This window comes from Larus michahellis, chromosome 2, assembly GCF_964199755.1.
Source record: "Larus michahellis chromosome 2, bLarMic1.1, whole genome shotgun sequence".
In the NCBI taxonomy this organism is placed as follows: domain Eukaryota; kingdom Metazoa; phylum Chordata; class Aves; order Charadriiformes; family Laridae; genus Larus; species Larus michahellis.
Window position 1 is genome coordinate 156,729,515 of NC_133897.1, and position 23,166 is coordinate 156,752,680.

Sequence of the window (23,166 nt, forward strand, 5' to 3'; positions counted from 1 at the left end):
CAACCAGTGCGAGCCCGCAGACGGCTGCGCTGATGCGTGCGGGAAGCAGCCGAGGTGAGGGATTAGCCCCTCACAGCACACGCGGGTGGCGGTACACTGCGCGTACGGCCTCGCCACTCCTCCCGCCCGCTGCAGCGACTGAGGCCTCCCCTCCGCCTACAGCAGCTGATTAACATCGACTGAAACAACCTCGCGGCGCTCCCCTGACGAAGCCGGGGGACGAAGCGTCCGACCAGGGCTCTCCGAGCCGGGAAGCCAGACTCCGCCTCCGCAAAGGCCGCGGAGGGGCCACCCCCCGCCGCCGTCCCGCGCATGCGCAGCCCCAACAACGACACCGGGCCTATCCCCGCACCGCCGGAACTGACGTATTCAGGCGCTTCCGGGGGCGTAACGCGGAAGTGGCGGCGGGCGGGAGGTGGCTGCAGTGGCGGCGGGCCGAGGGCAGGGCGGCCCCTGGGCTGGAGCGCCTCCCGGCGACGGGGCCTGGTCTCCTCGCCATGAACATCGACGTGGAGTTCCACATCCGCCACAACTACCCCTGGGGCCGGCTGCCGGCCAGCGTCAAGCAGGTGCGGGCGGGCAAGGTCTGGGCTGCCGAGCTCCCGGCCCGGGGAGGGCGCCTGGCTGTGTGCGGGGAGGTGTGGGGACTCATCTCTGCCTGCCCCGGGGCCACGGGTTGCCTGTGTCGGGGGCGGGGGGGGGACGGGACGGGGGACGGGGACGGGAAGATGGGGGCGGTATGGGGCTTTCTGTGGGGAGAGGGGGGAGTATGATGAGGGTGTGGGGTCTGCATGTGAAAGACGGAGGGATAGGAGGGGTGTGTGGTCCCTCTGTGGTGAGAGGGTGTGTGTAGGGAGCGTGTGGGTGTCTGTGGGATATGAGGATGGTGTGGGGTTTGGATGTGAGGAGTGGGGCATATACATGCTTGCTTGGCGGGAGGTCTGTGAGGAGAGAGGGATGTAGAGGTGGTTTTGGCTCTCTGTGGGCAGAGGGAGTTGTGGGGGTCCTCTCTCACCTTGTACAGATGCAAGACCAGCTGAGGTGGGTATCCACCATGCAACCCCTCAATAGTGTGAGATAAACTAGGACAGGTGTCATCGCAGACTTGTGCAGCCCTGCATTTGGGTAGCCAGGGAACTGTTGCAGTGAGTGACTTGTGGAAAAGGAAACCTCATGAAATTTTGATTTGCTGTGTTTAATGGGCCTCTGACAGCAGAGGGGGGGAGGTATTGTGTCAAGTCGAGGGTACGCTCTCATCTCCAAAGTGCTGCTTGAAAGCAGATGCTGATAAAAAATTTCTGCTCTTGCACAAAGGAAGGATGGAGAGGATGAGTAGTGTCTGCAGGCCCTGAGTAACTGAATTCCTTGAGTTTGAGATTTCAGAAGCTGAATGATGATTTCTCTTTACCTGTCCAGCTGAGTGCTATATTGTTGGCTATGTGATTCAGGGTAGAAAACATGCTAATATTTAATGCATTAGTTGCTTTAATGTAACTTCTGGAATACTGCCTTGTTTACTTTAGTGTTAGGATAGTCCTTAATATTTTTGTACTTGGAGCAAATACTTGGATCCCTCTTTGGGATATGAGGTGTTTCTTTTCTAATACCTGATTCTGTAGTATGCGGGCAGCTTACTTGTTTATCCCATATATGCAGTAAAGTACCTTTTTATCTAAGGATCTTTTAAAATACGAACATGAATGAGGGAGCCAGGAGAGGGGAAAAAAAAGCAAGAAACCAAACAAGTTGCTTGTTGCAGATGCAGAACAGAAGAGTAATATGAAGAACTTTGAAGGCAACAGCTTTTGAAATAATGCGTTTAAAGCATCAACCGAAGTTCTCTTTTTATCTTCTTTCATGATAGTCCAATAATGTGCTGTGCTTACGCCTTAATCTTGTGACCTGAGATCACTTGATTGCCTTATTTGTGTGAAGCTACAACTTGAGCTGTTTCATTATTTATTTTTTCCACTGTAAGTTTCTTAGGTGCAGAAATTGAACCTTCACGTGTCATTCACCACCCTTGGTTTATGCTACACTAATTCTGGGCAATTCTTTAAGGCTGCGAGACACTGAATGCTTGGTAAAATGCTTGATGCTTCATGCCATCTAAAAGATGGTTTAAAGCCTTTGATTTAAGGATTAGATGCTCCCTTTTTTTTATCAGAATGGTACTAGGAAAAAGAACCTAAAGATTATTGCTTAAATCTGCATCCCATATACAGAGACTTATTTAATGAAAAATACTTTTGACCTTGTACAGAGACTGGAGATACTATCGCTGTATTGAACTGCAGGACTTCCTGAGTGATGACAACCGCTTGCATATGTTTTCTCATGAGATGCTTTGCAGTGGTTTAACTAAAAGGGGTTCTGTGCATGTCAGCTAAAAGGCATTTGTGTTTTCAAGGGTCTTGGAAACTCTCAGAGGGAATATGAAAGGCAGGTCGTACTCTACAGCATCCGCAATCAGTTACGATACCGGAATAACTTAGGTGAGTAAAGAAGCTGAGTAACTTCGAATTGCTACCTCATTCTTCTGTGTGGAAGTTTGTCTTTACTGTAAAATTACAAGATCTAGCCCTGTTCAAAGGTCCCTTCTTACCTCAAAATGGATATTTTTAAATGATGAAACATCAAGAAAAGTCTTGACTTTTGAGTCCATTTGGCAGCTTTTCTAGTGAAGTGTTCTTTAAGGTTACTGAGTTGGTAGGTGGAATTGAATTCCTGCTGTGGTTATGCCACCCTTTTCCTAGAAGTTAAGAGATGTTAAGAGAGGATTTGACTAATAAAATGAAGCCTGGCACTAGAGACAGTGGCCAGACAGTGGTCTTGACTGACATGAGCTATTGGCTATGACTTGTTTGCAGACTTTCAATTTATTTTGCATTGACTGCGTCCATTTTTCTTCTCAAAGTAGGTAATAGTTTCACTAATTAAAAGATAATTTTCTACAGCCTACATGAGTTCTGTCTCAGTGGGCCGCTTCCTGGTAACGAGTGAAGTAAATCTGCGCTGTTCTAACGCCATCTCTGAAGGCTCTGAGAGTACTGGTATCATATGTAGAAATCCTTGGATGTTGAGTGCCCTGTATCTCTCTCTTATTTTGTTTTTAATTTTCTGCCAGTTGCCATTATGCTTTTTTAAATCCTTTTGTTATAACACTTTTTTTTTAATTGAACTTCATAGAACTATGTAACTTTTTTTTTCTCCCCTTGTAGTTAAGCATGTCAAGAAAGATGAACGTAAATATTATGAGGATCTGCTAAAATACAGTCGAGATCATCTCATGTTGTACCCTTACCATTTGTCTGACATCATGGTAAAAGGTCTAAGGGTAACACCGTTTTCATACTACACTGGCATAATGGAGGTGAGTACAAAACTATGGCGAGAATACGTTGTTTTCTGTCCTAGAGACGTTGGTGATGGCCATTTAGTGCATGTGAGGCAGTGTCTTGTAGTTTATTCACTTTTGGGTAGGTTATGCTGACAAATAAGAAAACATAAAGGAAGCTTTCTAGACAACTGCTCGTACCTGCAGTTTTTTCACTTCTGCCCCTGTAACCTGTTCGAGAGCTGAACTTTGTGATGTGGAGCAGGGGTGGGACTCACTCTGAGGCCAGTCTCTCTCTTTTGATACTTGAGATTGTGACTCTTCCCTTCAAACTGTACAAGAAATAGCTCATTCTGTTAGATTAATAAAACAAAAAGCATTTCCATTTTTAAAACACAGCACATTTGAGTGGTTATTTTCTTTTTTTATTCCCTTTCAAAAAGGACACTTAACGAAGTTTGAAACTCTTTCAAAAGCTTGAAGCAGATCCTTTTTTATGAGAACAAAGATGGTTCTGTTTTCTCTCAGCACTCTGGCAGCCTTTTATTTTCATTGGTTATCAGAAGTGCTTTGTTTATTTTGTGTATACTGATTGCAGATATAATGGATTAGTTGTTAGGTTATTCTGTTATTACCATTAGCAATTCCTTGTGCTGTTTTCTTTTTTTTTGTGAGGACAGATACAGGATTTTATCTTTATTATTCTGTCAGTATTTTTCTTTGTAAAGCTCATGTTAAACGAGGTCTTTTTTTTTTATGTATTTAACTTGTTGTGTAATGATTAATCAAGTAATTGGTAAGTTTGATAAGGTAACTGACTCTAATATGTTTGTTTTAATTTCATTTTGTTGTTAAAAAAAAAAAAGGCAGGTAGAATTTTGGACCTGCTTCTCTGAAACAATGACTTTCTTGTTGCAACTAAGTTTTCTTGTCTTTTTAAGGATATAATGAACAGCGAAAAAAGCTATGATTCGTTACCGAACTTCACTGCCGCTGACTGTAAGTATTACGTAGCTGCATTACTGTTTTCAGTGAGTTGGAAATAAGGAGCTTCTGAAAACGGATTTGTGGGCATCTGTTTGCTTGAACATAAGCACGTGAATGAAGGTGTAGAAGCATTTAAATAGTGACATTAAGGAGCATGTGCTCTCCGTACGCAGTTCTGTCCATATGGTCGGCACTGGAATTGGGCTAGTTTGAGTACAAATGGGAGCGGTGCAAAACCTTGTGCAGCTTCTGTCCTTGCTTGTATTGCATTCTGGTTTGCTTGGACTTCTGGCTGGAAAGTCTTACTGGCCATTGTGCATCAGCAAGCTGAGCTATTGGTCCTCTCCTAGTGCATTTTTTGGCATGTGTTTTTGGCAGAAAGCTTTGGGAAGACACTGAAAGGCTGTTAACACTCTTGTGAATTAACATCAGCGTGGATCGAGAAATGATGTACCAGAAAAGAGACAGAAAAGAATCTCATATTTTATGACACTCTTGGATGCGCCAGGTTTTTTATCTTGCTTTCTGTTAGGCTGTTGTGGGTGTGAGGTGGGAAGATTAGGAAAGCAAAAATGTTGAACCTGGTGGATGAGAACAACGTTAAGAGCAACAACCTGCTGATAAGTCTTATAGAGCAAAATGCAAACTGCTGGCTTAGGGAGGGTGTTAATCAAACCTGCCATTGAGAAGTTATTTATAGCTAAAGACTTAATTTCTCACCTTTGGTATAAATTTATGTAGATTTCTCTTTAAGGATAGTGTGTAGTCAGGTGAGGAGTAGCCTGCAGCTTTTGAAAACGGTTTTGGTGTGTTTTTTTTTTTTTTTTAAAAAGGATATTGCCAGTTAACTGTACTAATTTGCCTCTATTTCACATTTGGGAAACAGATCAGGAAAAATTCTTTATTCAGGGTCATGTAGCTTGTTGGAAGTCTAGGGTTACTCAGGAGTAAGAAGTGAGGAAAGGCTTCCCTGTTGTTGGTGTTTTGTTTATTTTTTTCACTAGCAATTCTGTTATTTTAGCAGCAGCTGCAGGTCAGTTGCTGAGGTATAATTAAGTTAAACGTCTTTATTAACATCTTATAATAAAAAACAGTGTCAAACAAGAAAGTTGGACTTAACCCATATTCTGTCTCCATTTTAAAACTAACAAGTGTTCATAGTTGCTTAGTGGTTGAAAGCTAGAGATTATAGAAATAAATTCTGGTTCAGTTTAACTCAACTAGATCTTAATCATCTTCCTTAGAGGTTTATGTGGCCTTTTGTGCTCTAATTCTTAGTTTACAGTTCCAATCCAGTGCTTGGTGTGGGATTTATTAGGGGAGAAGAAAAACTATTGACCAAAGTCTTTACGTACAACTTTAGTTCTGTTAATTTGAAACATAGTTATTACCTGTTGTTGTGAGTGTAGGAGAGAAACGGGTTGGATTATTCCCTGCTACCCCGTGACTTGAGAGATATAGGGTATAGGATTTTTTAACCTGTACAGAATAAGTGAGTGGGGATGGATTCTAGTTTTAGATAACACGGTTCTCTGTCAAATTGGCTTAAAACTGAATTTAGCTCCTATAACTGTCCTTTTATTTTGGGAAGAAAGAGTAATTAAAGATATTATTATAAAAGTAGGTCTCATTCTTTGAAGAATGTTTTATGTATCACCAGTTTAAACCTGTTTTAAGAGAAATAAAACCTTACTTATTTTTCAGGTCTAAGACTTCTTGGTATAGGAAGAAACCAGTATATAGATCTAATGAACCAATGTAGGTCTTCAAAAGTAAGTTTATCTTTAATTTCCTCTCCCTTTTCTTCTCCACTTACCACCCCCCTGCTATTATTTCGTAGGAAGCGAAGAATGGAATAATTTCATACATCTTGTTAGTTTAATAGTATGGCTAATTGAATGTGACATAATGTATTGCTAATTATGTTGTGTTTCCTGAAGGTGATAAAGAGCTTTTTAATTTAAAATCATACTAAAGAAAAAGATTAAATGTTACATCTTTTTTTTTTCTTTTTTTCTGCAAACGTATATTTTCAGAGCTGTGTATATTCTATGGCACAGATAACTCATGTCTCGTGGCCAGTATAAACATGGAGTAATGCTACTGGTTCTGGAAGAATTATTCCATGTTGCTATGGGTGTAGTTGAGATTAGAGTTTATTCTGGGAGAGTCCTTCATCTTGGTGTAAATTTTTGTAGTATGTATGTTTTTTCTGAGACAACAATAACGAGTCTGAACAGCCGTCCTTGCTTGTGAACAGCACCTGGGGAAAACACTGTAACAATTGTTGATAAAAGGAGGCCCTTTAATTTGCAACAGTTCCTTTCTTACTTCAGGAGACTCATAAGTGCTTGTGCAGTAGCTTTACAGTGCTCCTTCAAGCAAAAGTGTGCTTACCAAAACATGAAGTTGATAGTGTGAACCCAAAAGTAATGGCTGTACAACGGTGCAGAAGCTGTTCAGGTCTATAAGTAAACAGTACCCTCCAGGTTTACTTTTTTGCACTGACATTCATTGTAGTTTTTCTAGCACTGTGCTTATTGAGAACGTGGGGTACTTTTATAATGTTCCTAAAATGTTTTTTTGTTTAAGATCGTTGAACTTCTTTAAAATGCCCCATTTGTATACTTTGTTTGCTGTGCTCTTACCTGTTAACATTAGAAAATGTCGTAAATAGTTTAAATTTGGACTTGATCCTAATATGTTTGAACAGTGTGGTTTTTAATTAGTGACACATACAATATGGATGAAAATATGGTTTTATGGGAAGACTTAACAGTATCAGATGCAAATAATTTTTCTTTCCCATTTTCACATGATTTAAGAGAGGAGGGAAGCTTTTACTCAGTGACGAGTATTTGTGTGTGTCCAGTCTGTGAATGTAATGTACTTAAAAATGGATGTTTATCTAAAAATCAGTTTATATAAAGGTAAATGGTTGTCTGCACGTGTGAAGTGCTCTTTATTACCATCTCAAATGGACTGTACCACTGCAGAAATTTTTCAGAAGGAAAACTGCTCATGATCTGTTACCTGTGAAACCTGTGGAGATTGCTATAGAAGCTTGGTGGGTCGTACAGTCTGGCTACATCACTGAGGATGACATCAAGGTATTTTAGTATGGATTGCATCTCTAATTTTGGTTGAATACTGACAGTCCCTGAAAAAAGGGGCTTCCCTTTATGTAGGATACACAAAGATTATGTTGCAGGTTTATAACAACTCTTTAATGGAAACAGAGATTGGAACTAATGGAAAAAGTGACGTTTTATTTGTTTACGTATTCTGCCCTCTCCCTCCTTTGTACTTTCTGCGCTATGTACAGTGAGGTGGTTTTGCATCAACCAGTCTGTGGTAACTAATATGCTTTGTAGGGAGCAAGCAACAAAATATGTTTTCTTAAATTCATATTTAAGCCCTGACGGCTCAGTTTTGACTGAATCTTCACCTTCAATATAATTAGAATCAGAATGTTACTGGACTTTAGTTGATAGATATCTTCATTGTTTCTGCTCCTCGTGTCTCCTTTATCTTTTTCATTGTTTGCACGGGAAAAATTTGTGAGTTGTTTTAATACTTTCTTTCTCACAGTTTCTATTTACAGTCATCTAGTCATTTGATCTGGATTTAATTCCTTCTTTGTAAGTCTTTTGTTTAGATTGGAACAAATTTAAAGCAGTGATGGGATCTTTTTTTGGCTACTATTTGGAATATCTTAGGCAGTGGCTATTTATATTCTGACATCCCATCAACCCAGAGCGGTTAACCTGAAGCGTGTTACTTTGATATTGTAATGGACCTCTTTTTAGAACTGTTCCAGTTGTGTGGCTTAACACTCACTTTGGAAGTTTTAAAGAGCAAACCTGTTACGCTGTGGACTTCACTTCCCAAATACCCGTGAACTAAGTACTGTTCCTAAAGCATGCATAATTTTGTGTGGGGGCAAGAGTAAAAAAGTTTAAGACTTTAACAGGAATTGGAGTGAATTCTTCAGTGCCAGTATTTTGATTAAGAACATGGGTTACTTCCTATATTCTCACATTACTTATGACTGATTTGAGGCTGAAATGTGAGGTTGAGTGGTATTAAGTAAACTGCATAGATTCATTTCTACAAAAGACTTAACATGATTTCTTTTACCTAGATTTGTACTACATCGGAGAAGTCTGCTATTGATAAGATAATTGATTCAGGTCCTCAGCTTGCTGGTTCATTAGACTTCAATGTAGTTCACAGTAAGTTTTTAACAAACATTCCTTTTCTGTTTGTAGATCTTGCTCAACAAATTCTGACAGTAGTGTCTGAAAACTAGGAATAAAAGGGGATGTAGAGAGCTGAAGCATAACAGGTGGTGGAGGAAAATACTGAAGAGCTTGTACAGACTGCAAGCTAGATCTTGTAAATTGTTTAACAGTGACTCACTAGCAGCTGTTGCTTTGTTATTGTTTGATTCAACAAATTATTTCATTAGAAACTGTCAGTTATTGTCGTGGGGAGGGGGGATGTAGATGAGGACAAGCAAAACTAAAATTAATGTCAGACTTAGTAATCCTGGGTGGTAAAACTTCGCTCCTTGATTTTCAAAGGAGGAGAGGTTTTGTAACTTTGTACTGTTTGAACACCATAAAAATGGGCCTTAAATCTAAGGGGCTGCCTTGTTTCTCAAAGGTCTGCAAATGTTACAGAAAAATGGTATGCATGTGTCTCCCTATTTCAGTGTAATAAGTATTAGATACAGACAAATCATATTAGGCAAGGGATTGCAAAAGGACTGACAAACACCTTCTTGAGAAGTCTGTCTGTGAATGCTTGTCTTACTACAAGCAATTGGAGCTGTGCACTGTAGTTTTCCTAAGAAATTGAAGCAGAATTCCACTGGCTGTTACTGAAGCAGAATAAAACAATAAAAGACATAGTGAGGTAGGTGAAATTGAAGCTCTGGAGTGGATCTGAAACAGTATAGGGCTTAAAAAAATTTAAATTCCAAAAGCACTTCATGATCTTTCTCTATACATAGCTTGGTGTTGGTTGCGGAGACGGTTTACAGCTCAGGTTTAGTAGGTTTAGAAGGATCTAGCGTACCTTTCTACTCCAACTGATGGGTAAAAAAAGAATGTACAGACGATTAGTGTAATAGTCTGCCAATAGGATGGGATTTTTATGGGGAAAGAGGACTGTTTAGTCCAAACTACGATGCCATCAACACATTTCAGGTACAATAAGGAAGGATGTAGCAGCTATGAGAGCTGAATCTGAAGGGAAGACAGTGAAAAGCACTCTTAGGATGTTGATGGCTTGTAATGTCCATTAAAGCTGGTTTGTATAGCTGAGTTTGTGTCACTGCCTGTGCTGTACAGCAGTTGTATCAGCATGAATTCAGGTTACATTTTGGTTTAATGCAGGCATTTTATTTAAGAACTGATTTGGTGTAGTAATTTTACTAATGTACTATAGATGTAGACACACACACTACAGCTGGGCTGGGCTCTGTATGTGTGAAACATCCTGACAATTCTACTTCAGGTGTTCAATAACACTTCACCTGAGGGTGGCTGGTACACTTCCTCCCTGCTGTAATGAATATGTAGAGGGAGTGACTTTGGTTAACACACAAGGAACCACTGACTATAAATTTGGCTTATTTTATACTGTGTAATTTAGCTTTGTGCTTTACTGTTAGAGTGTAGCTGTTACAAATTTTAGACTATAAAGATAACCATGCTGAAATGTTTTGCCCTTCCTTAAAAATTTCCCCCTGGCTCATCTACTCTGCAGAACTCATCGAGATGCTTAGCACTCAAATCAATCTTATGTGGGGAAAGTGTCCTTTAAAATCTACCACATTATTATCCTCATTGTATGCAGTGTCCCTCTGTATCTGCTGCAGCTTAGCTGATGTCTTGTGGTGAAATGCCCCAGAATTTATTTTTGCAGTTGTGTAAAAAAAGACTTTCTGTGAAGGAGCGTGGGAAGGACATGTGAGGACCATCAGAACTGATGTGGTTTAGTTTTGTATCCTTGCTTCAAAGCGTGCAAGTTCCAGCCTGAGTTAGGGCAGAACCAAAATGTAGCCAACGTCCTCAGCTGACAAAACTAATTCAGTAGAAAAAACCCCACTTCTTGACAGTACACTGATGATGGTGAAAACTAAGTTACATTTAGGCGGGCACACATCCATCTTTGTCAAATGTAGCTGCTTCAATCTGTGGTTGTTCTACTGTCCTCAGTTGTCCTGAAAGTACTTGTAGAACTCCAAGTGTACTGCATCAGATTACGAGTAAAGAACTTTGATTTAGGGAGACACCTGTTTCATATTAGATGTGGTTTATTGATCCATGCATTGCAAAGTAGTATGCTATTGTGGAGGCTATTAGGAAAAATTACTTTAAATTCTGAATTGGCTGCTGGGGAAGTCTACTTTGTATCATTAGTACTCTGGAAAATGCTTTTTTTCTAAAATGATGTGCTTTTATTTATAAAGGTTTGTATAACAAAGGATTTATTTACCTTGATGTACCAATATCTGATGACAGCTGTATAGCAGGTAAGTACATATTTAATGGTATTATACCTATGTTTTCTTGGTTTCATTTCAGTTAACCTGTAGTTGTCTGTCTTGGAAGCTGCTTATCTCTGTGCATGTGTTTGCTTAAACAGAACGTTTGAGCTATGAAATTTTTTCCCGACTAAATGTTTTCAACCCTATTAAAACATTGTTTTTTATTGTATATAGGATTTATTTCAACTTGAATTCTTATATTTGCTTATTTTGTATACATATTTAGGTAAGGTGAGATTCTTTTAAAGTTTTGTGGCATGAATTAATAAGTTACAGCTTTAGATAATAGCTTTGGGAGTCTCAGCTGTGGAGTGTGGGGTGGGTTTTTTGTGTCCTGCTCCAATCAGAGCCATGATTTACTCTCCATACATGTTACAAAATCACACAATGGCTGGGTGACTGGAAATTATCTGTAGTGAATGAGCTGGAGACTGTAAGATTATGATGCAGGGTAAAGTGGCTTTAGTTTCTATAAGAAAACACATTGACAACCATTACTTTCTTAAGGAGTGGGAGAATTTTAAATACCAGGTATACTGTCTTTAGTCTTTTATTTTGTGACTAGAAAATCCTCAAAATTACAGGTACCATGAAAACTAAAAAAAGTGTAAATTTATGTTTCTGTTTTATGCAGTTTCAGTTTAATAAAGTTGTTATTGAATTGTAATTTTGCTAGTAATTTTTCTTTAGTGCCACCACTTGAAGGTTTTGTGATGAACAGAGTGCAAGGTGATTACTTTGAAACACTCCTGTACAAGATATTTGTTTCAATAGATGAACACACTAATGTGGCAGAGGTAAGTAAAACTTACCCTGTGTCAGGGAGTAACCTGATCTAGTGGGAGATGTCCCTGCCAAGCCAGGGGGGTTGGGACTAGATGATCTCGAAGGTCCCTTCCAACCCAAACCATTCTATGAGATAGGAAAACATGAAAGGGCCCAAAGCACGCTGCTGAAAATATTTAAGGCAGAGATATGGATCCACATCAAGTGTTTTTATTTAGGGGTATTGCCAGCCTTAAGATCCAGCCTGTTTTTTGTCTTGAATGTAACTTTTCTAGTTCTTCAGGCTTGAAGGAGTACCTTCAATTCAGTGAAACAATTCCTTCAGATGGAAAGAAAATCAACAAAAATCAACAAAGTGGTGAATTAATTACCCTGCACTGTTAATTCTGTACTGTTGATTTTTCTTTTTTTTTTTTTTTAGCTTGCAAACGTCCTAGAGATTGACTTATCTTTAGTAAAGGTATGTGCATATAATACATCTGTTGAACTTGATGTGGAAAGTTCACTGTCTTGCAACCTGGTTTCATATAGCAGTTCCTTATTACATGTATGTGTGTTTCTTCAGAATGCTGTGTCCATGTATTGTCGGTTAGGCTTTGCTCATAAAAAAGGCCAAGTAATAAACCTGGATAATCTTCATCCGTCGTGGAAGAATGTTCCTTCGGTAAACAGACTGAAGTAAGTGTCTTCATTCTTTCACAAGGCTTATTTTTGTCATTGAAGGGAAAGCTAGAACCAAAATCCAATTGTAAAGCTGTGGGTTGGTTGCTTCGACTTCCGCAACAGCAACTCTCAGTTGGCTTTCTAATGTGTATAATTGTAAGAATACTTGATCCTCTTTTTAATCGGAAGATATGGAGTAGTAGTTTAGCCTGTAAATTCAATGTATGACTTTTGTTTGCTGTTACTTAGTACTGGCTTTTTGACCTTTAAATGCCTAATTGCTCGCTTTTGAAACAGGCAAGTGTACATTTGCTTTAAACTCCCAGGGACAGAAATAACAGCTGTTACTGTGCTAGTACAGAGACGATATCTCTTGGCACTGCTGTCAGTGGATATGTACATAAAGTTTGCTTGCTTGCTTGCTGTCAGGTACCATTGCAGTTCTGTCATTGACACTCTTGCATATATGTATATCTATGTCAAATCCTGGGAAAGTGATGTTAATAGCAGTCAACAAAGAGTTCTCCAAATTGGAGTGCCAAGTTGCGTTAATTAAGAATTGTCAGGCACTTCTGTTCAATATCTATTAAGCCATTTAAAACGACTGCTATGCCTGAGTTTTCTTTAATGCTAATTCAGACTGTGAGAACAAAGTGAATTAGATTTTTTTCCATTGCGTTCTTCTTCAACGATGGTGGTTAGCGTTTTTCAGATCTCTCTTTCAAAATCTAATATTTTCAAATCCCCAAATAAACTTTTCTGCTGAAGCCAAAACAGGACTCTGAGGGACATCAAGCTTGACTGGTTTAGAGCTTAGAAGTATCAAAAGGCATTAATGGGTTATTCCTGTGCATGGACTACTAGCAGTGGAAGGCAGAGATACTTCTCTGGTACTACCGTGACCGATAGATGTGGATTTTAATTCACATTAATAGGAGTACTTTGGACCCTCAAAAGATGCTGCTTTCATGGGACAGTGGGGAAAACAGAAGTCCTATACAGGAAGCTGGGTCATCAGCCACAGATACAGATACCAACAGTCAAGATGATCCAGGTTAGCACTAACAGTAAATTCTAATACCTTAGGATCAAGTATTTTTATATTTCTAGAGTGTAATAGGCTGAAAAGGGGTCTAGAAACAAGTAAAACTCAGATTGTGTAGATCCTTTTTTCATCTGGAATATGCTGTGGGGGAGGTGGTGTCTACTTTGGTTTAAAATTCTTCAGCCAAATAGCTGCTTTTCTTGAAGATGAGTCTGATCGGTATTATGGGTATCAATTGACGCAAAGATACCAACTTCTGAATTAGGTCAATCAGTAGTTTAGTAGTGATAAGGGAATTCTGTTCTACTCAGTATGACACAATAACTAACGGGTTTTTTCTTCTTTTTTAAAATAGATTTGACTTAAACATGATGATTTTATTTTTAAATAAAACAAATGTGATCGTATGTTTTCTTTTTGTTTTTTATTAGCTGAAACAGCCAGTGTGAGCAGCCTGAATCTGTCTAGTGGACACACAAAGCGTATTGCCTTCCTGTTTGATTCTACTCTCACTGCCTTTTTAATGATGGGAAATCTTTCACCAGTATGTCAAAATTGTTCAATGTATTATGCCAAGAAAAAATATGTAGAGCTTTAAAATACTTTGACTTCAATATAATACAGTTGTAATTATTTTTAAAAACTTCTGTATTGCTTGTTTTTAAGAAATGTTTTTGCTTACTAAAACTTTTACTTGCTCGTTCCATTCTCAAAGAATTAAGACAGTTTTGTTTTTCCAGAACTTGAAAAGTCATGCAGTCACTATGTTTGAAGTTGGCAAATTGTCAGATGAGAGTCTTGACAGCTTCTTGGTGGAGCTGGAAAAGGTAATCTGTTATGTGTTTGACCAAATGCTTTTTCAGCACTTGAAGTGTTAAAGGGGTCAAAACCCCCCAATATTTTCATTGTGTAAAATCGCTTATTTAGCAATAGAGTGATAAGATCAAGCACCTTATCATACTGAACCAAAGTGCTTCAGTTAAAATGTTTCTTATTGGCAGCATTCAAACCTCTAGTGACTTTCAGGGACACACCATGCATGTATATGAGTGTGGTGAGTCTGGTGAGCAAACTGAGTTAATGAACAGAATGGTCGGGGTTGGACGGGACCTTCAGAGATCATCTAGTCCAACCCCCCTGCCAGAGCAGGGTCACCTAGAGCAGGCTGGACAGGAACGCATCCAGGCAAGTTTTGAATATCTCCAGAGACGGAGACTCCACCACCTCTCTGGGCAGCCTGTTCCAGTGCTCTGCCACCCTCAAAGGAAAGAAGTTTTTTCCTCATGTTGAGATGGAATTTCCTGTGTTCCAGTTTGTGCCCGTTGCCCCTTGTCCTGTCAGTGGGCACACTGAGAAGAGCCTGGCCCCATCCTCTTGACACCCGCCCTCTAGATATTTATAAGCATTGATGAGATCCCCTCTGAGGCTTCTCTTCTCCAGGCTAAACAGACCCAGGTCTCTCAGCCTTTCCTCTCGAGAGAGATGCTCCAGTCCATTGATCATCTTCATACACTCCTGGCTCGAGTCTATGTGTACACACACCTGCATTAGGGCTTGTTCAATGGAAATCACTTTCTTTTTAGTAAGGTGTTAATGTTTCTGAAAGTCTGCATACCATTTCTGTAGAAAACTTTGACCGTTATTTGGTATGTTTAAGCTATCCACCTTTTAAAGATAGTTCTAGACAGACAATTGTTAACTGCTGTATCATTTTATACCAGTCAGAATGACCGAACATTTAAATACTTTTACCTAAAGACTGTGTCTTAGTTCTGATTTATAGGTGTTATCTTTGTGTTCTTTTTGATTGTTTGACTAGCGTGGCCAAGACTCGCTCCTCATTCAATAGCTGCTGTAAATCACCTTTGCATATAAGCTGCAGGGTTGTTACTCAATTACAAAGCTTTAAAATGCTGATTTGTTAATCTTTCCTTCTGTGCAATTGATGCTTGTGGAAACAGCCTGCCACTTGTATGCATTTATTGTGTTTGTTTCTTAGGTCCAAAGCACAGGTGAAGGGGAAGCACAGCGGTACTTCGATCATGCACTTACACTGAGAAACACAATACTGTTTTTGCGGCACAATAAAGACCTGGGGGCACAAGCTGTACAGCCTGATCAACCAAATAACGGTACTGTGATCACTTCTGAGGAAATCCATCTAAGTTTGTTTACTTAGCTGCCATGGATTCAGCTTTCTTATTAAGCTGCTATTTCAGAAAGCAATCCTTATCCTACTTGTTTAAAATATTTTGAAGCCAAAACATCACTTTTTCATTGTCCTTTGAACCTGCGTTACTGGGTTTGCCTGTTGAATGACAGATTTGGTTGCCAAAACTTGGACTTAACATCCAAAGCAACAGATTAAAGCGTAATCGTGGCAAGAAAAGCTGAACTTGAGGAAGAGATTGGTTTCAAATCATGTGCTTCTGAAGGCCGTAATAAAGGAGTCATTGCTTATTCAGAGTTGTTCCATCAAAGAAACATTTTTCAAGTCATGAAAGGGAGTGCATTCTTCTAATGGGGTAGATTTTTTTATTTTTTTTTTTCAAAAAACCTTAATTAACTTCTGTGGTATCTCTGTGCTAATTTCCTGGGATCAGGTAGTTGGTGAGGAGCAAGCTGTAGCTCTGTGCCACACAACCCTGTATGACTGGATTTGCTAAAATTATGTACAGATTTATTAAAATTCACCCCAATAATTTAAAACTGAGTTGTGGAAAATACTGTATTTGTGGCTTAGCATGGGAGGATAGAAATACTGAAATCATATTTTGGTTTGTGTGTTCCATCTTAAGTGATAATTTAAGAATCTTACATTTTCAATATAGGGTTTCCCTTGGACCTCTTACGGTGTGAGAGTTTGCTCGGCTTGGATCCAGCTACCTGCAGCAGAGTTCTCAACAAAAATTATACTCTACTGGTTTCCATGGCACCACTCACCAATGAAATTCGGCCTATTAGCAGCTGTACACCCCAGGTGAAAAAATACTGTTGTGTTTTTTTTTTTACCCAGTATCTACTAATGTAATATCTTTCTTAATAGCTTTGTTTTGGATACATCTTTTAGATGTCACTTTAAGTGACTCAATTATTGGCATGTAGAATAGTAAAATGGTTTTTCATCTTAAAAAAAAAAAAAGTCTAGTGAGGAAAAATGTGAATACTTAGTAAATTTAAGTTTGTTTAATTTATTAATGATTTATCTGTTCAAGTAGAGTCAATGACAGATATTCATTGTTCTTGAATTTGTATTCATAGAAAATACCTTAATATCGCCTTTCTGTCAAGAGTCTTGCAATACTGGACTGAGTAGAATATCATCAGTAGCAGAGTAACACATTTGAACAGGATTTGTAATTCTTTAAAACTGTTGATTCTTAAATGATACCTGTGCATATAACAGTTGCAACAGTTAAATTGTTGCTGATTTCTTGAATAATCTGTCTTCAGCATATTGGACCTGCAATACCAGAAGTCAGTTCAGTTTGGTTCAAACTCTATATTTACCATATAACTGGACAAGGACCACCCTCTCTGTTGCTCTCTAAAGGAACACGTCTTCGAAAACTTCCAGACATTTTTCAGGTAGTGTATGCATGGATTTATTCTCCCCCCTTCTCCAGATGTTTCAAAGATACGCTGTATGCAGTTCAAGTCAGAAGTACCTTTTCTAGAAGCAAGTTTTACGTAGTGTGGCGTCTTGGTTTGTTTTCTTTCTAGGTTCTGAAAAAGGAATGCTACTTACGTCTCTTTTTGTTACAATGCGACTCAGGTGTATTTGATGCCACCCCTTTTGATTTTAGTGTAAAATGTGGTACTGCAGTCATGAATTTAAGTTTGTAAGCCCATCCCTAGAGTGTGTTACAAAGATGTAGAAGAGCTGTATGAAAAGATAGACACTTAATATGTTGTGCTTTTTCTAGTATCATGTAAGATAGGATACCTCTACATATAACTTTGCCTGGTTTAGAAGATGGCTAAAGATGGTCACTCCCAGTTTGGCCACTGTAGAAATCTGTGAAGGAGACTTTGAAGTTCTAGGCTGTAATTTTCCCTGCAGTTTAAACAATTGCACTAGGTTGGACAGAAGGTCTCCTAGCCCAGGAGCCTGGCTCTAGCAGTGCCAGAATAAGCACAATATGTAATATTTCATTTTAAGACCTTTCCAGCCTTCCCCATGTTCTGGTCTGGAGCTTCCTGAGCTGTATGTGATTTTGTGTATGTGGAGGTTGTGACTGGAATTCTTGCCTCTGCAGTAATCAGTTCCTCTCCCAAATTCCTTCCAGCCTTGAATTAGCCTAACTTTTTAGCATCCATACAGTGCTTTGGCAAGGAGTCCCACAAAACAGTGGAGGTGATCAACTCATGCCTGAAAGACTCGTGTTCCCTTCTCCCATTCTGTCTCTGAGATTCTAATAAGGACAAGTGTGCCACACAGGAGTACTGTTAGGTACTCTGTATAGTAGGCAAACCCAGGTGGAAGTGGTCATGGCAACTTCTAAACTTGCCTGAACCAAAAATCCTTGTATCTATTGACTTTGATTTGAAATGCAGCAGATGCTTATCAGCATTTGGGTCTTGCTGCTCACAATGGAATTTGTAAAATAATATTGTTCAAATTTATAATTGCAGAAAGGCCTCTACAGTTTTCATCTCATAATTTGGAATAGATACTTGAGGAGCTAAATATATTACAATGGTATGGAGACATCCCGAGAGGGATGTGTATTCTTAGGTGTACCTACATCAGCAGTCATCTCTGGCTCTAAGATTTGTAGATTTATGTTCCATTCCTTAAACCTCTTTCACATGTCCCTTCCCTTTATGATTTCAAAAAATGTTGTAGATACTTCTAAGACTTACTTTAAGATAACATAGGATTAAGCGAATCAAGGCTTCCAGCGTGGAAGGTATTTTGCAGTCTTCATTTGGTGATGAGCTTGATTCAAACATTAGCCTGTCGTTAGCTTAAACTACCAGTAAATGTATGGATTGTGTACTTGTTATTAGTAAAAAGCATTCAGTGTGGTATCCTTGGAAAACTTCAATCCCACTTGAATCTCAGTGTGCTGATAGGTCAGGTTTTCTTGTACTAAATGACCTCCCATTCTACACTGTCACAAACTTATTGCAGCTTTTTTTTTCTCCTCTGTGTGCATGTGTGAATGCTTCTCTCCTGCTACTGTTTGGCAGTGTAATTTTCTTGGGGGAACTCTCTAGACGTTTCCAGAAATCTTATAGAGGTGCAGGGTAATTCGACCTTGAAAACTGAGAAACTAGGAAATTACTTCCTAGTCGGTGTTCTTCCTGTCCCTCCCCCGTGGATAGGTATTTTGGGGGTTGATATACCTTTGTTCTCTGTTGACAGTGTTAGTTTATCTAGCCTATATTTTACTTTTAAGTTTATGTGCGATGATTTTCATCTATTTGCTAGGAGGCTGCTGTGATGGCCACATAGTTCTACAGGAATTGGTGACAGACGCCTCCTGTTCAAAATAGCATATTAACTTCGAGGTTTGCAAACTTCTACCTTTACCAGGAATATGACCATGGGTGATCCTTGGTACAAAGTGTAATGCTATAGAGTTGTAGGTACCTGTGGTAACTTCCTAACTGTAACAATATGCAAATGCCTAACTCTAGTACTTCACTTTATGTGCCTGGGTAGTCCGTTACTACTGTAAATACTCTTTAATTTCTCTCTTCTAGGGTTATGATCGCTTACTAATAACGTCTTGGGGTCACGACCCAGGAGTAGTTCCTACTTCAAATGTGCTCACGATGTTGAATGATGCTTTAACGCATTCTGCTGTTCTAATTCAGGTACAGAATACTTTGTATAAATGATGAAAACACGCATATTTTTTTTGAGTTAAGCTGCTACATGGTACAGGAGATCAACAACGTAGGAGAGCTAAACTTTTGCTGAGAGATGAAAAATATGTTTAACGTCTGTAGCCAGTGCTGCTATGGTTCAGTGGTGGTTAAGACATGGGTTTTGAACTGACTGCATATTACATATGAATTAATGTACTATGGGCAGACACAATAGAGTTTTGCCAGCTAAAATGAGATGTGGATTTATAAGAGTGTTGGGGATATAGGAAACTGGAATGAAAGTGAAGAGCCCACAAGATTTTTAGATAGTAGTGCTATAAGGTATCTGAGTGTATGAACTGTTATTCAAGAAATGCACCCTTTCAGAGTGCTTGGTATTCAGCTCTTACAGTAAATCATAGCAAAACATGCTCTTTATCACAAACAGGAAAAATAGAATGAGTTTTTCTATTTGGAAGAAGTAAAATAGCTTCCTCTTCTGTTTCATCACTTCACTTGAACTCTCAGAATTAATCGTTCAAATAAATAGATGTTTAATATTGTAACAAACATAAAATTACATAGGCCCACTTATGACAGGCTTGACTGCTCAAAAATGTTCTGTACTTAAGGATGTAAACTCCATTTTGCACCAAAAGTGCTCAGTGATTATGAAATCTGTTTATAACTAGTAATTGGAGAGAAAAATTGCTCATCTTCACTAACGTTTAACTACATTGTGTTTACTCATGTGCATTTTAGGGGGAAGGGTGGGGTATTTTTTTTACTTACTATTTTCAGCTAAGCAAAACTTTAATGATCTGCATATTTGTTTCATCAGCTTGACTGGTGCTCCTGAAAAAGGGAGCACAAGTATCACAGAATCACAGGGGTTGGAAGGGACCTCTGGAGATCATCTAGTCCAACCCCCCTGCCAGAGCAGGGTCACCCAGAGCAGGTTGCACAAGAACGCGTCCAGGCGGGTTTGGAATGTCTCCAGAGATGGAGACTCCACCACCTCTCTGGGCAGCCTGTTCCAGTGCTCTGCCACCCTCAAAGGAAAGAAGTTCCTCCTCATGCTTAGGTGGAACTTCCTGTGTTCAAGTTTGTGCCCGTTACCTCTTGTCCTGTCACTGGGCACCACTGGAAAGAGCCTGGCCCCATCCTCCTGACACCCATCCTTTAAGTATTTATAAGTGTTGATGAGATCCCCCCTCAGCCGTCTTTTTTCCAGACTGAAGAGACCCAAATCCCTCAGCCTTTCTTCATAAGAGAGGTGTTCCAGTCCCCTAATCATCTTGGTAGCCCTTTGCTGTACCCTCTCCAGCAGTTCCCTGTCCTTCTTGAACCGGGGAGCCCAGAACTGGACACAGTACTCCAGGTGCGGCCTCAGCAGGGCAGAGTAGAGGGGGAGGATGACCTCCCTCCACCTGCTGGCCACACTCTTCTTGATGCACCCCAGGATGCCGTTGGCCTTCTGGGCCACAAGGGCACATTGCTGGCTCATGGTCATCCTGTTGTCCTCCAGGACTCCCAGGTCTCTTTCAGCTGAGCTGCTCTCCAGCAGGTCAGCCCCCAACCTGTACTGGTGCAGGGGGTTATTCCTCCCCAGGTGCAGCACCCTACACTTGCCCTTGTTGAATTTCATAAGGTTCCTCTCCGCCCAACTCTCCAGCCTGTCCAGGTCTCTCTGTGTGGTGGCACAGCCTTCCAGTGTGTCAGCCACCCCCCCAGCTTTGTGTCATCGGCAAACTTGCTGACTAAGTAGGACTAAGCTAAGATGAGTATATTTTTCTGTTCCTAATCTAATTTCTTGATGTTTAGGGACATGGCATGCACGGAATGGGAGAAACAATGCACATACCTTTCCCGTTTGATGAAGCTGAGCAGCAGGGAGGTAACTGACTGTCTTTAACGTAATCTCTGCACTACCCTATTTAATTTTCTTGCATGTTATCTTCTGCAGTAAGATGCAATAATCCTTTGAATACAAATTTTCTTGTGCTTATGAGTCAAGTTAGATGAGAAAATTGAAAGAATATTTAAATGGTTGACAAGTCTGTTCTGAGCTTAGAGATATGGTCTTCTCCTTTCTATCTTCTCTGTCCTAATTAGAATGTGTTTTCTGGCCTCTCTTCTCTCCTAGAACAGAGGTAAAGAAGTAACTTCCACAAATACTTCCAAATCTTTCTTTATGCATACTTTCTTATTAACTAGCGTATTTACTAACTGCATAAATACATCTGTGTATTCTATTCATCATCTCTTAACTGTAAGACGGGTGAGACCAAAACTGAACAAACCGTCTTAACTTAAATTTAAATTTCTATCTTAATGAGTAGCTCTAGGAGCTATTATGGAGATTTTTCCCCCAGGAAGAGCTTTGCTAGCAAAATTTCCTATTCCTCCAAAGTCTGCCTAGTTCAGCTGATTTCAAAAGGGGGAAATTAACATGTTCTGAAATACTTCTTGAAGAGCAGGACACAAGCTTTGGGGAGTTGAGGCCATGGAATTCCCAACTAAGGGCTGTCGTGAAAGAATGAATTTCCGGATATGAAATCTAAAATTATTTAAGCTACCACTTAGAAAAATCTGGGCCAACTAGAAGTAAAGCTATATTCCTAATTTAATTTTTACTGGATTCAAAATGAGTTACTTCACTCTCTCTGGGTTGTCTGTGTTCTTCTGACTTGATGCTAGGTGAAAAATCTTGAAGACAGAATTTTTTAAGTTCTAGCATGAACTCCTCAATGTTGAAACTACTTTTAACCTCTAATGCTGTATTCGAAGTCTTCAGAACTTCAAGTATATGGAGCATGTATTGAATTTGCCAAAAGACTCTGGCACTGAAAGAGCTGGATGTCTGATTCCTAGCTGAACCTTTCCATCTCTACTGTCTGTATGTGTCTCTGAGAGCATGATCCTCCTGTGTTTGTATTTTTGTTTGGCTCTTTTACTGTAGTATAAAATACCAAGTAGTGCTTGGTGTGGGAAGACTGTGGTCACTTATACGTTATCCCAGATCTACCAACCTGATCACTAAGCTGGAGCATTACAGGAGAGAAAAATCCGGATAAAAAATTTAGCATGGACTAGAAGTGAACTCTATGGTTATGGAGGAGGCTTCTTGTGAATTAAGCTGGAATATGTGTTGTTTTCTACTAGATTTCTCCCGTGTGAACATGGGTATTCATACAGCTTTAAAAATACTGAGAAACAAAGTAGACTTGCAGCATTTTTGTGGCTATGTCACGATGTTGAATCCTTCAAGTCGGAACGCTAACAGAAAGCTGAGCGATGCTTCTGATGGAAGAGGTTAGTTGCCAATAATTGTCTTTTTTGGCTGTGTTCATGTAATTTCACATACAATTGCTTTAGCAAAGGTGAACAAAGGATTACAATTCTTTGATTTGTAACTCTACAAAATACTATCCGACACAGATAGGAACCCATTTTGAGTGTAAATCTATTGGTGGTAGGCTTACTTCCTAATTCTTCTTTATTACTAGCTCAGAAATAGCAAATACAGACTGAAGAATCACTGGACTAGATCAGTCAACAGAAGAAAAAGAATAATTTCAAAATATTAAAAGTAAATTTTGTCATTTTTATATGCCAGAACCTAATCTTTCATAAATGTGTTGAGGATCCCTAAGTGACTCTTCAGTCCTAAAATGAATCGGGCCCTGTGTTTCTGCATATCCCTTCCTCCAGTTTTATAGCTATATGGTCTTTGGGCAAAGTTTGTGTCATCTTCCTTACATCAGGTGGTTACTAAACTTATATTCAGCTGCATGTTTATATAAGAATTGCTTTACCTTTAGGAGAGGCCGATCTAGTATCGGGATCTGATGTAAATGGGAGCACAGAATCATTTGAGATGGTGATAGAAGAAACTCCAATGGATTCTGCAGCCAAGCAAAGCCTTGAAGGTAAAAACATGACGAATATCTTGTACTAACCGTTTTC

The 23,166-nt window shown here is 39.5% G+C and overlaps 1 protein-coding gene across 1 annotated transcript in view; it reads left to right on the forward strand.

Annotated features, from left to right (window-relative positions):
* The first annotated feature begins 381 nt into the window (after nucleotides 1-381).
* The window catches only part of FAM91A1 (family with sequence similarity 91 member A1), a 28,337-nt gene continuing 5,552 nt past the window's right edge, over nucleotides 382-23,166 (forward strand). Inside the window, exons 1-21 of the mRNA XM_074577776.1 lie at nucleotides 382-569; nucleotides 2,411-2,495; nucleotides 3,222-3,373; nucleotides 4,279-4,336; nucleotides 6,029-6,096; nucleotides 7,321-7,434; nucleotides 8,469-8,559; nucleotides 10,806-10,868; nucleotides 11,574-11,680; nucleotides 12,091-12,129; nucleotides 12,235-12,347; nucleotides 13,268-13,386; nucleotides 13,809-13,921; nucleotides 14,118-14,204; nucleotides 15,377-15,509; nucleotides 16,209-16,357; nucleotides 16,831-16,965; nucleotides 19,090-19,203; nucleotides 21,022-21,094; nucleotides 22,363-22,512; nucleotides 23,022-23,129. Coding sequence (XP_074433877.1) covers nucleotides 498-569; nucleotides 2,411-2,495; nucleotides 3,222-3,373; nucleotides 4,279-4,336; nucleotides 6,029-6,096; nucleotides 7,321-7,434; nucleotides 8,469-8,559; nucleotides 10,806-10,868; nucleotides 11,574-11,680; nucleotides 12,091-12,129; nucleotides 12,235-12,347; nucleotides 13,268-13,386; nucleotides 13,809-13,921; nucleotides 14,118-14,204; nucleotides 15,377-15,509; nucleotides 16,209-16,357; nucleotides 16,831-16,965; nucleotides 19,090-19,203; nucleotides 21,022-21,094; nucleotides 22,363-22,512; nucleotides 23,022-23,129 — 2,143 coding nt within the window. The 5' untranslated portion in view covers nucleotides 382-497. The remainder of the gene's footprint in view (nucleotides 570-2,410; nucleotides 2,496-3,221; nucleotides 3,374-4,278; nucleotides 4,337-6,028; nucleotides 6,097-7,320; nucleotides 7,435-8,468; nucleotides 8,560-10,805; nucleotides 10,869-11,573; nucleotides 11,681-12,090; nucleotides 12,130-12,234; nucleotides 12,348-13,267; nucleotides 13,387-13,808; nucleotides 13,922-14,117; nucleotides 14,205-15,376; nucleotides 15,510-16,208; nucleotides 16,358-16,830; nucleotides 16,966-19,089; nucleotides 19,204-21,021; nucleotides 21,095-22,362; nucleotides 22,513-23,021; nucleotides 23,130-23,166) is intronic.